This window comes from Lepisosteus oculatus, chromosome 7 (genome assembly GCF_040954835.1).
Source record: "Lepisosteus oculatus isolate fLepOcu1 chromosome 7, fLepOcu1.hap2, whole genome shotgun sequence".
Lineage (NCBI taxonomy): Eukaryota > Metazoa > Chordata > Actinopteri > Semionotiformes > Lepisosteidae > Lepisosteus > Lepisosteus oculatus.
The window spans coordinates 7,006,658-7,019,880 of NC_090702.1; the positions used below are offsets into that span (position 1 = coordinate 7,006,658).

The window sequence follows — 13,223 nt, forward strand, 5'->3', positions numbered from 1 at the left end:
ATTTGATGGAGATGATCAAGACTCATTATTGTTTTCAAATATAATGTTATTAAGTATGAGATTATGTTAAAACCAAACCAGATAGTAAGATAAATAACAATTACCTAGCAAGGTAGTTGGTACTGTCTCTGTCAATATTGACAGCTGTGGTATTTGTCCCATATAAATTACACATCATGCAATTCACAAGCATCTGAAAAATGCTCTTTCCTTCTTTGATAGCTGGGGATATTGCCAGAGATTGTACCCATGTGAGAAGATAAATGTTACCCTGGTGTTCTTTTTTATCAATAGGTTATTTTCCTAAAAGCAGATATAGAGTAGCTTTTCAACCTTAGATGGCTGTATACTGAAGTGAAGGAGTGGCACAGGTCTACAGTATATACTATATGAATGGCTATACAGTAAACTACTAAGTGGAGGGGTAGTACAGATCTCACTAAAAACATTCTAAACTCATATGTAATAATAATCATTCTTTACATTGATATAGCGCTTTTCTGGATACCCCACTCAAAGCACTTAACGGGTAAAAGGGACTCCACTCCACCTCCAATGTGCAGCCCCACCTGGATGATGCGACGGCAGCCATAGTGCACCAGTACGCTAACCAGACATCAGCTAGGACCCACACAAATCATAGGGTGAGCATCCCCTACTGACCCCACTAACACCACGTCTATCAGCAACCTTAGTTTTTTCCCAGGAGGTCTCCGTTTCAGGTACTGACCAGGCTCACACCTGCATAGTTTCAGGGAGTTCCAGTTGTGAATTGCAGGGTGATATGACTGCTGGCCAAAAATAAGTGTCAAACAAAAGTCTCAATTCAATTCAAAACCTAGCTTAATTCAAGCCCATACAGCAATAAAAACCCTCTACAAACTAGGGGAAGCCTGGTCACAGTCACATGAAGAACTAGATTACATTCATGCTGGACTAACAGGGCCTTAGTGTCCAATGTGCACTTTGAACAAGCAAATCTTGTGGTTCAGCCACTGGAAAGCACTGGATAGGTCTGTTGGTACTGGCAGTGTTTGTGGTTTTAGAAGGCGTATGTCTTGTTCTCTTTCAAACAGAGTTTGGGGTTACCTGAAAAAGGTAAGGTAAATAAATTGGAACTGTTTTGGACACATTGCAAACAAAATATGGTTCAATGTGTTCAATGATGGTCCCAAAATTAATGGTGTCTCCATAACTGGGAATAAAGCTCGAGTGAGGTGTAGACTTATCTGTTAACAAGACCTCAGCAGACATGCAGAGGTACAGTAGGATACCGTCACACTCTCTGCAGAGCTGATAGCTCTAAGCTGACCAGCACACAGATGGAAACAGGCATTGTATGTCTATGGGTAATCGTTTTCTAACATTTTTGAAGCTGTCAACCACTGCTCTGTTAAGTCAGTTAACTCCTGGCATGAAAGATCCAATAACAGGGTTTAAACAATTCAGTTCTCTTAGCCTGTCGGAGTAGGAAATTCCAGGAATCGTGAATCAGGTACAGTATCTGGCTGTTTTTCTATAGACTGGTTACAAAGCTACAATATCTTTTTATATCTTTTAAATGTACACAATATGTACACAATATTTTAAATGAACCAATTTGACAAAATATTACTTGATAGAAAATTCTACAATCTACATTTTAGACTATAAACTGTATAGTATACAGTGATATTCTGTTTGTCTTTTTTATTGCTTCCCTGCTGTCTAGAAGATGTAAACGAAACAATGTGCCAATATAAACACCTAAGTCTTTTTCAGAATTCTGTGATCGCAGTCAGTGATGAAAGATACTAGTTCTTTTAAATTCTTTGTTGATGTCTGGTTTGGCATGATGTGATTATTTTCAAAACTGAAATAAAACCTGAATGATAAAATGGCATCTTACAGTATACTGTAGGTTTATTGTCTATATTGATCATTCTAAATATTGTATCATAAGTTCATGTGGAGGTTTTTTTGTAAGGCTATTATTCATTAACAAAGCATGAACGCTCAAGCAGATTTTACCTGGATTACTTTTACGTAGACAGAAAAACAGCTTTTAAAAATGACTGTACTGCTACAGTATTTGCCAGCTGCCTGATGTTAAACTTTTGAAGATCTATGGGATGAGTTTAACATACAGTGAGAGAGAAAGAAACATGCTGCCAGAAAAAAATCTGCTTTGTGAGATGTGAGAGACATAGTTTTCAACATCAGATGCTTATATACTATTCAGTCAAAATAGTCTGCTTTATTTTTCTTTGAAACCATTTAAAATTTTCCAGCATATGTGTTACGGATGTCGGAAGGGACGAACCGTGGAGTGGCAGGAGAGCGAAAAAGATGCGTAGCGGCGAGATGGGGGTTAGCCCGGGCTCAGCTGTTCAGGAAATACCGTATAGAAACCTATGCCCTCAGGTAGCAGATGTGGGGTGACCTGATGCTAGGCAGGTTTCAGGACATCTGAGCCTGAGGGCTGAGCAAGGAGCAGAGCAGAAACAGGAAGTAAATAGGCTACACAACAAGACACACCAGAAAAACATGAATAATCACAGGGAACTAGGAACAGGAGAGAGGTAGAGCGCCCTCTAGGTGTACTGGGCGTGACAGTACCCCCCTTTAAGGGCGTCTCCTGACGCCCAAAAAAGAGCTGCACAGCACTGGGGGGAGGAAAAACCTCATTTAACTGAAAGGAAACCTCTGGGAGTCCATTGCTGAGAGTAGAGAAGGGTGGGGGGGGGGAGGGCAAACTGGGCTCAGGAGGAGCAAGACAAAAATAAAACCAGACAGAACAAGCAAAAAGTCACGAACAACGAAAATAAACCCTGACAGTACAGAGGAACAAACAACACGTTAAAGAAAACAACCCACAACAGAGAGGGAGCGCAGGGGGCACAGAAGCCCAGAACCAGGAGTAAAGAAAAAAAATACCAAAAGCCAGGAAACAAAAAAAAACGCTTGCGGGGTCTAGAGTAGGCTCAGCATTCTGTCAAGGATGTCGGAAAGGACGAACCGTGGAATGGCAGGAGAGCGAAAAAGACCCTATGTGTAGCGGCGAGACAGGGATTAGCCTGGGCTCAGCTGTTCAGGAAATGCCGTATAGAAACCTATGCCCTCAGGTAGCGGACGTGGGGCGACCTGGTGCTTGGCGGGTCTCAGGACATCCGAACTTGAGGGCTGAGCGAGGAGCAGAGCAGAAGCAGGAAGTAAATAGGCTACACAACAAGACACACCAGAAAGACATAATTAATCACAGTGAACTAGGAACTGGACAGAAGTAGAGCAACCTCTAGGTGTACTGGGCGTGACAATAGAAAACAACCCACAACAGAGAGGGAGCGCAGGGGGCACAGAAGCCCAGAACCAGGAGTAAAGAAAAAAAATACCAAAAGCCAGGAAACAAAAAAAAACGCTTGCGGGGTCTAGAGTAGGCTCAGCATTCTGTCAAGGATGTCGGAAAGGACGAACCGTGGAATGGCAGGAGAGCGAAAAAGACCCTATGTGTAGCGGCGAGACAGGGATTAGCCTGGGCTCAGCTGTTCAGGAAATGCCGTATAGAAACCTATGCCCTCAGGTAGCGGACGTGGGGCGACCTGGTGCTTGGCGGGTCTCAGGACATCCGAACTTGAGGGCTGAGCGAGGAGCAGAGCAGAAGCAGGAAGTAAATAGGCTACACAACAAGACACACCAGAAAGACATAATTAATCACAGTGAACTAGGAACTGGACAGAAGTAGAGCAACCTCTAGGTGTACTGGGCGTGACAATAGAAAACAACCCACAACAGAGAGGGAGCGCAGGGGGCACAGAAGCCCAGAACCAGGAGTAAAGAAAAAAAATACCAAAAGCCAGGAAACAAAAAAAAACGCTTGCGGGGTCTAGAGTAGGCTCAGCATTCTGTCAAGGATGTCGGAAAGGACGAACCGTGGAATGGCAGGAGAGCGAAAAAGACCCTATGTGTAGCGGCGAGACAGGGATTAGCCTGGGCTCAGCTGTTCAGGAAATGCCGTATAGAAACCTATGCCCTCAGGTAGCGGACGTGGGGCGACCTGGTGCTTGGCGGGTCTCAGGACATCCGAACTTGAGGGCTGAGCGAGGAGCAGAGCAGAAGCAGGAAGTAAATAGGCTACACAACAAGACACACCAGAAAGACATAATTAATCACAGTGAACTAGGAACTGGACAGAAGTAGAGCAACCTCTAGGTGTACTGGGCGTGACAATATGGGGGTAGCATGGAGGCACTGTGGTTGCATTCATGGTTTACAGTACTAGGGTCCAAGGTTCAATTCTGGACCTGGATTGCTATCTGTGTGCACTTTATGTGGGTTAATTGGCTTCAGGAAAAATTGGCCATGGTGTGAGCATGTGTGTTTGTGTCTGTGTGTGCCCTTCAATGGACTGTTGTCCAGTCCAGGGTATCTCCTGCTTTGTGCCCATGGCTTCCCCACGACCCCATATTGCATGAAGTGGCTAGAAAAGATTGTCAATGTGACATTATCATTTTGTTAACCCTTGATTAGCACATCATTATACTGTAGATGATTACATTTTGTAACCCGTCCAAAATGCTGTTGTTCCAATATAAACTATCCTGGCTTTAGAGAGTGATTTAAGAAGAACAGTCTCAAAAGCCTCCTGAAACAGCAGAGCTCTCATTCCCCATTGACTCTCTGACTATATTCTGGCCTGAAGGCGTACATCTTCTTTTGGGACCCCAAGTTTAAGTGTGGGAGTCGATAAAGTGGAGAACAAGACATCAGACAGTAGACAAGCTCAGGTTTTCACTCTCACCACTGCTCTGTAAATGCAATGTTTTGCTGCCAGGGGAGTGGGAAGGGGAACGATCATATTAATACACCTGAGTGGCATAGAATCAGCTTCAGGCCCAGATTGGCCAGCCTTTTATCTTCTTTCTTGGTGGCTACATCAAGAGACATTAAAGGAGTATGGATCCACCTGCTGTGTGGACTGAAATAGCCTTTATGGCTAAAGACTGCAGAAACTCTCAGTCCCTGCGAAGCTGGAAGCAGATGTGGCGGTTCCACAGGCGCTCAGCAATAACGACAGATATCGTTTCTTTAATTGTGGCTGTTTGCGAATCTGGCTGGATGAACCCCTTCCTGTGGGGATTTCAATGGAAAAGTCGGTGCTGTGGGAGCATTGCGTTATCTCAGTCCCCTGGAGGTTGCAGATGTGTTATTCAGCACTGCCAGGGAACTTCTGAAGATGCGCCTGCTGCTCTGCGCCCCTTGTTGTAGACCTACGAAGTTGTGGCACACCTCTGAGCAAGGAACAGCTCATCTTTTGTTTCCCAAAGGAAGGACCAGGGTGTCTCGCTAGGCTAGGCTGTTCTCTATGCTCGGAAGAGTTCCTCGCTAAGCTGCCACTGCACGTCACCAAACAACCTCATGCACCAGCAGAGCTTACCAGCAATCCCTCCTTGCTCCTCAGACCGAGGAAGAATCTTCCAAGCTGACAAGGAGTAGGTAATATATTTAGGTAGCAGAAAAAGCTGTCAGAACTCCCTGCGTTTCCACTGGAGAGAAGAGAGAGAAGGGGGGAAAACAAATATACAGCGAAGCACAATTCACTGGTCTTGAGGTGCCCCCACCCCTGCGGAAAGTTCTGGAAGGCGGCAGTTCTTGTGTGACATGTGAGGGAGAGCTTTCGGGCCAGGTGTACATCATGGAGCAACCTTGTGATGGGGGGAGACGGGACCTCGCTGGGCTGCTGCGCATTTAGCTTCCTGCACAGCTGCTGGAGAAGGAGAAACCGGAGAGTGCAGCCTGAGGTAATTATCAGACTGGGACCAGAGAGCGGGGAGGGCTGCCAGTTCGCGGCAGCCCCGGGCAGGTTTGAAAGCCGTAAACAGGGGCGTGCCCATCAGATCGGAACCTGTAAACAAACAAAACAAAAATTAATCCAACTCAGGCACAAAAACAAAAAGGAACAAGAAAGGAAAACACCATCGTTTTGTTTAACTTGCTGCTTTGGGGCATCTTGGATTGTGTGCTCTGTTGTTTTTTTTTGTTTGGAGTGATAGAGCTTTGTGCCTTTTACGTTTATGCTAAGGTAGGAAGAAAACCTCTGGGATTTCATTCCATAGACAATTGTGTTTTAAACCTGTTTTCCTGATGCGTTAATGACTCCTAATGACGATTTCCCGAGGGAATACTGTATTGATAAGAAAAAAATCAGTGGGACTTGTTATAAAGCCCTTGCATGCATCCTAAATATTGATTTTAGTACTGTTTAAAAAGCTTTTGTGATTTCATTATTTTATGGAGGTTGAGAAGCATAATGAAAAGTGTGTGCCACGAATTCTCCGCGACAACAGTTTTAGATGAAAACTTCCACGCACGTCTAAAAAAGTCTGTTATGAGGTGTCCTTTGATGATCAGTGCTGTACGTCCTTGAACAGGCTGAAATATGTTTTTAAATTAAAGCAAGCCATCTCAAGGGCTGTCAGATGGATTGTTCTAGTCAAAGAGAAATATTTTAAGTTGGGGCGCCTTAGATATTCTTAGAATTCGAAATTAGCAAAATATTTCAATTATTTGGGCAGCACATTTTTTGTGATGAGGAGGTATGTTTGTAGCTTTGGCATTCAATTATGATACTCATGAGGAAAGGTTTTGCAACACTTCTGTCTGTGCCAGGAAATCTGGGTTGAATTATAAAATATCACACTGCTAAGCCCTGTGTTACTAGAGCAACACTGTGCACCATAGCAGTACAGAATGACCTCTGCTGCCTCCATCTGAGCCTATATTAGCCTCTCGTCTTTTGAAACACTTTCTTGGGGGGGATGTTAATTATTAACACATCTCAGGACTGATTTATCGAGACTTGATTCTGTGTGTCGTCTGTGTGGTTGTCTCTTGTTCTGTAATTTTATTATAGTTACAGAACTTATCAATTATATTTATAAGTGATTAAAAAAAAACTCAAAGAGTTGCACAGCATTGGAAAAATATAAAGTGTGTTTTTTGTAATGTCCACAGCCTCAGAACAATCTCGAATGGATGTGGGCAAGGAATCCCACAATCTGTGCACTGTGAAAAGAAAAAGCTCTTTCACCCATTGTGTGGAGTCTGATCTAAATTAGAAAATTAGAACCAATACAGTATATTGTATATTGAGTAGTAGTACAGTATGTTGGAATAAACTCATTCAATAAATCTGTATGGTTACTAGGAACAAGACCCTTCAATCCTTAGTTATAAGCAGGGAAACCTTTAAATCCATTGCAGATTTCACAGGGAGCTAAAGCACTTTACACAAGACAAACATGATATGATAAAGAAAAGCAATTTTGGTTAGCATCTAAGCTCTAGAATTCTGTAGGTACTGAAGCAGTACAGATACCCAATTATGTGAATCATTAACACAGTCTTGCTCTGTGATTCAATAAAGGCGTCTATCAATATTTCCAGTGGAGCAATATTACAGTATGCAGCTGAAAAAAAATATATTTATGAGGTTCCTGGCGTGAGCTTCAAATGACACGGGGTCAAAAATAATGCTAAAGTTTCTAAATTCAGTCAAGTGATTAATTTCAGCACTTTCAATACCAACACTAAAGCCACTAGCTTTGTGTAGATATTTGTGAAAGCCAATAAGCATAGCCGCGGAGGAATGTAGATTATAACAGAGGTTCGGGAGGAAGATTAGATCCTAATCTCACACACTTCCACTTGACTATGCATACTGTATACGTCTGACATCAACATCCCTGCAGCAAAACTACCTTGCTCAGTCATTCTGCTAGGCAAGTCACAGCAAATACTTTATACATATTTTGTCTCACTATTGCATTCATTAGGATCTAACGGAACTTCTGCAAGTTCTGTTGTATCCATATTTTAACATCAGTACCAGTACCAGTAACAGAAGTACTTAATACTATTACCTGTAATAGTCATATCTGATCAAGATGCATTAATTGAAAAGTCCAAGTCCACGATGATGAATAAATTCACCAAGAAACAGTTGTACACTACACAGGAAAGCCCCAAGGACACGTGGATCCTGTAATAACAGAGTAGCCCAACAGGAAGCCAAAAGATCTCATCAAGTATATTAAGTAAAGGTCTTTTGTGCTCTTTTCCCAAGCCAGAGTTGTGTTCCTGTGTATCTTTGGGAAACATACTGAACCTTTTCTTTCACCCCCTGTTTTGGAAGAAGCATGAAAATGAGGTCCCACTATAGAGTAAGTGACTTTGCAGAAGCAGTCGTTCATGCAACTGAGTTGAGTTGTTGATTAATTTCTTCTAAATTCTCAGAAATATTGTAATTGTTGCCGTTGTACCTTAGTGCCAGTGGGCCAGTCTCTACAATTGTTGTCATGAGGCCCTTGTCATACCTTTGTAATTTCACCAGCAGTGTGGCAAAATTTTGGCATATATTGCTTCGTTAACAGAGCCCCGGCTCTTTTAGTTTGGCAATTTGTTCAACCAGTGAGTGAAATCTGTGACCGTCCAGAGGACACTTTCAGTGGAACTTCATTCACTGCCTTAAAGCATTCCAGGACACACTCCAATGTTAATATACATACTGTTGCATTTATCCTTGCTGATGATTGTACTGTACAATACTTATTGGTGAACTACAGTATACTAGCTTGCAAATTTCTGCTTGTTTCTAGAATTAAATTTACATTATCTAGAAAAAGAAAGTTAGGACAACACTGTATTTTGAATGTACTGTATACCATACATAGTCCTAAAAGTGTACTGGAATACCACACAACCAGCACCAGCTTTGTAGCATCAGCGTATTTTAATGTTGTTCTTTACAGTACAGTAGCAAAAGGCTAGAAATGTGGCAGCAGTTTGATCAGAAAATGTCAGAAAAGAAACTCCAACTTCAATGCTATTCCATATTACTGCAGAGAAAGATTTAAATATGAAATTCTGGAAAGCAAATTAAAGACAGTAACTGGAGTGCAAAAACCATGTGCTAGTGCAATCTGTTGTATTATCCTTGAGAAAATATAGTAAATTACATGAAAGTTATCAACCAGGGAATTAACACATGGTGAAACACTGTCAATGCAAGGTGAGTTAGTATGAAATGGAGAGGAAGTAGATTATGAGGATGTAGACTTTAACAAGAGACAAAAAAAAAGAAATAAGCCAATTCAAAAATACAGTTTGGTTAGGGAAACCTCACTGAGAAAAATTAACATGCACCAGAAATGCAATACGAGATTTCTAGGAGCTTTGCTTAATAACAAAAAGATATTAGAACATTGCGATATGAGATACTGTACTGAGATTGTTTTGACTGCTCACTCATTTCCTTTGTACATGAGCCCTTAAGGGAAAAGCTCGCATCAATGACTTTCAGGTAATTGCCTCTTTATTTTATTTACACTACGTAGTCTGGCAAATCACACCGTCAGTTCAGCCATTAGGGAGATTATTGTGTCTGTAGTCAGTGAGCAGGAACTCTCAGTAGATGTGACTCTTGAAGCAGGCAAGCTGGTTGTGATTTGTGTTGAGTTTGGAGTGACGCCTTTGGCGCATTTAGTTACAGTAGTTAGACAGCTAAGCACGAGAGTGTGGCATTCATCAGCTCTACCAAGAGATAACACTGCAATCCTCCTTCTCAAGAAATGGAATTTATAACAGGAGGGATGACAACAACCACACTCAGTCATACTCAGCTGTCAGTAATCAGCATTTGCTCCCGTCATCCTTCCTCCACCAAACACTATAAATACCAACGCGATTTCCTACTCTCCCTCACGTACGACTTTTGCATCCCACCTCCACCCCAGCTCCACTTCTGTAGCTACCCCTTGGTCACCCTGCGTGGGGGTCCTGGCCTCCTTGTCCTCTGGCCAGAAGGTCGGCCCTCAGCCAAGCTGGTTAAGCTGATATCCGCTCCATAATAGTTCATCACGCTTTGATCCTGGGTGTTGTCGTTCCTAGTGAAACAGGTTTTTCAGAGTAATGAAACGATGACAAGTTTGTCTCCAGACGTCACAAGCTTTCTAGAATCCTCATGAAATGAGGCGTTTTCTAAAATTAACCAACATCCTCCTAAAGTTCTAATGATACCTGTCATCCTCAGTAGCAGTATTAGATTATCTAGAAAGAAAAACATGACAATGTGTATGATTTAATTCACCAAACATACTTTGTATTTACTGCTGCAGAATTATTTATTACCACACAACAATACTAGGTGTCTGCTCTGCATGAGTTCATTTCATTTTCAGTGCAGCTGAAGGGCTTTTGTCACTGAACGCTGAATGAGTAAAACTAAGACTGAATCAAATGTCACAGCATAGAAAAGGCACAGAGTAAAGAATGCAAGAGTGGACACATGTGTTAGGGAATCACCTCTACTGAAGAAGGAAGAACCACACTTCTATAAAAGTGAGCCATCGCAAAAACTCCTGTTTCATGTTCCGTACATATTTAGCAGCCCTTTAAGATTAAATGTTATTGTGGAGTCATCCATCCTGAAGCTTGTTGTTGCCCGGCTCTGAATGTTTGTGAACATAGAAAGGTCAGACTCAAACTCAGTCTCAAACAGACTCAGACTCAAAACCCTCTTCTTCAGAAAAGCCTTTACTTAACTGGTTCCACTCTTCACCCCTCTGCTTTTCTTAGTACCACCATCCACGGTCTCCTCTATATATTGTAATTGTGTTTTATGTTGTGTATTCTTCTTATTGTTGTTGTCATCCTGTAAAGCGCTTTGAGAAGCCACCTTTAAAGGCGCTATATAAAATAAAGTTTATTATTATTATTATTATTATTATTATTATTATTATTAACATAACAAGGCTTCACGGGGTTAGAAATGCACACAGGAAAAGTACCCGATAAACACCTTGGGATGTCAGCCCTTTTAATCAGCTGAAGTGTTGTTGTGTGGATTTTAAGAGACTAATCACAGAAAGCATAAGCGCCGTCCGAGCTTGGGTTGATTAAACCCAACACTTTATACGGGAAGATACTTACTGTGTTGATTAAGTGCCCTGACGGAAGCCGATAGCACTCCTGCCATGGCTGATTACTGGAGTGCCTTATTGTTGTGTAACACCTCTTTGAATGTTCCTTTGGTTCCTTTCTTTAGCTGTGTGTAATTCACTTATACATTGACTGCATTAACTGCGAACATTGCCTTATGGCACAGGATGCGAGTATGTGATTGCAGTTGTATCACAGAGGAGGCAAAGTAGTGTTCAAGAAGTGTTATACACTCTCTTAAATATGCATTGCTGTAGTGAGCAGGTGGATGTAAATCCAACCATTTGTATCTATGACACAAATCATAGTATTTTTCAGAGACTTGGTGACAATCACGACCCACACGTCACTCAAATCCCAACATTTCCAGTGTGTCATCTTAGTTTTTTGCAATTTAAGTGGTCCATCTTTGTCTTTCTCCTCCAGAATGCTAGCTCTTACATGTTATTCCTTTTCTGGGCGAGACTGCATGGTCCTTCCATTTCATTGGTTTGTTAAACCCCTAATACTGTATGTAACAATGTACAGTGAAAGTAAAAGTATAATATATAAAGTTAATCATTGGAATTCTTTTCATTATTGACCAAAGAAACAATGTGTCATCGTAAACCCCTCCTCTTAAGGACACTCCAGCCCTTCCTTGTTCTGTACTCATTCCCTGCCTCCGGCTCCTGCCCCCCGTCCTATAAAAGCCAGATGCTCACTATGTTCCGGGCTCTGCATTGGTTCTTGTACCAGGCGAGTCTGGGACCTGGAGCGCCTGGTCCCGTCAAATTTTTAGTTCCTGTTCCTGTGCCGGTTCTGACCCGGTTCCTGTTTTTGTCTCGGATGGACCGCCCGGCTCTGGACTTTTGCCTTGTCTTGGACTGTTTGCCTCGGCCACACCTCCCCCGAACACCAGCACACCATGAACACGCCCCCTCTTTCCATTCCTGACCCCTGCATGCTTTTTCCCCCGTGTTTTCCTCACTCTACCCCGGATTGTGTCGTCTGCATAGGGTCCTGAAAGAATGCTTTCGTTGCACAATGAAGCCATATTCTTTAAAAAGAAAAGGACTGCTTTTGTACAGACAAAAGCTATACCAGAATGAACCAAGAGACAATGAAAATGCAGCTCAGTGATTAAAATACTTAAATAAATACATTGCTTGGTTTGGTTTTCCAATCCAGTCACCGAAGGGAAAGATGGCTTTAGTATGGACTGATTTGGACAAAACAGATATTGTACAAACAGGACAACTTAAAGTTTGCAAACAAAAGGATGCCACATGGCCTGTCTAAAGGAATGTGTTTTGTTTTTAGTAACCAATAATGATATGAGAATCTTACCCCACTATTTCTGAAAGGACGTTAGGTTATCAGTTTTAACAGCAGGTCTGGGTACCAGGTTCCTGACTCCATCGACCCTTTGTGTAAAAAAAAGTGGTTTGTATTCTACATTTTGGTAGTATTCTCCCCTTAGTTTTGACTTCTGTTTTTTGTTTCACTGTTGATTGTGAGGAAGTTCATAGTTGCCTTTTTTCAATGCCTTTGAAAATTTTTAATATAGCAGGGTCAAGACATTTGTGACGGTTTGATGCAGAGAAGCCAAATTTACAGACTGTACAGTATAACCAAGTCCAACTAAATACCGTTGCAAAATGCACTACAATATACACAGCAGATTGAATGGTTAAATGACAAACAGTAAGTTACCCTCCCTTATATGATAATAAAAATACTATTGTATTGGCTTTAGGTTAATTAAAATAACATTGATCAACTATAAGAAACAACAGTATCCACAAGCTTATCTAATAAGCTAAAATAAACATCGGTGTCCACTGAGTGTCTGCAGTTTCTCTCTTTGTCTCTGTGACTAGCACAGCCCACTGTAATGAAATGTCACAATCGCTACTCCTCCTCTAAAGAGCGCTCCAGCCCTTCCTTGTTCTGCCCCATTACCCGCACCTGTTCCTTATTCCAGCCCCTCTTCAGTTCCCCCTTAAAAGCCAGACGCAGACGTCATTTGAGTCTCTTCATTGAATCCCGTTTCGTGAGAGCCCGGGTCCTGCTGTGTCTGGCTCCGTTATGATTTTCAATTTCTGTTCCTGATCCCCCCCGCCGGTTCCGACCCGGTTCCAGTTCTTTATCCCCCAGATGGATCGCCTGGCCATGGACTTTAGCTTCTGTTTTGGATTACCCGTTTGGACTTCTACATGGATTGTTCACCCCAGAATCACTACCCCTGGACACCTGCACCCCTTGGA

At 42.2% G+C, this 13,223-nt stretch overlaps 1 protein-coding gene across 2 annotated transcripts in view; it reads left to right on the plus strand.

Annotated features, from left to right (window-relative positions):
* The window catches only part of dyrk4 (dual-specificity tyrosine-(Y)-phosphorylation regulated kinase 4), a 65,689-nt gene that overhangs the window by 23,847 nt on the left and 28,619 nt on the right, over positions 1 to 13,223 (plus strand). The window contains exon 1 of one of the 2 annotated variants that reach the window (XM_015353116.2): positions 5,314 to 5,777. The exons of the other annotated variant lie outside the window; for it this stretch is intronic. Coding sequence (XP_015208602.2) covers positions 5,688 to 5,777 — 90 coding nt within the window. The 5' untranslated portion in view covers positions 5,314 to 5,687. Of the gene's footprint in view, positions 1 to 5,313; positions 5,778 to 13,223 lie in introns of those variants that run through there. 2 annotated transcript variants of the gene reach the window in all.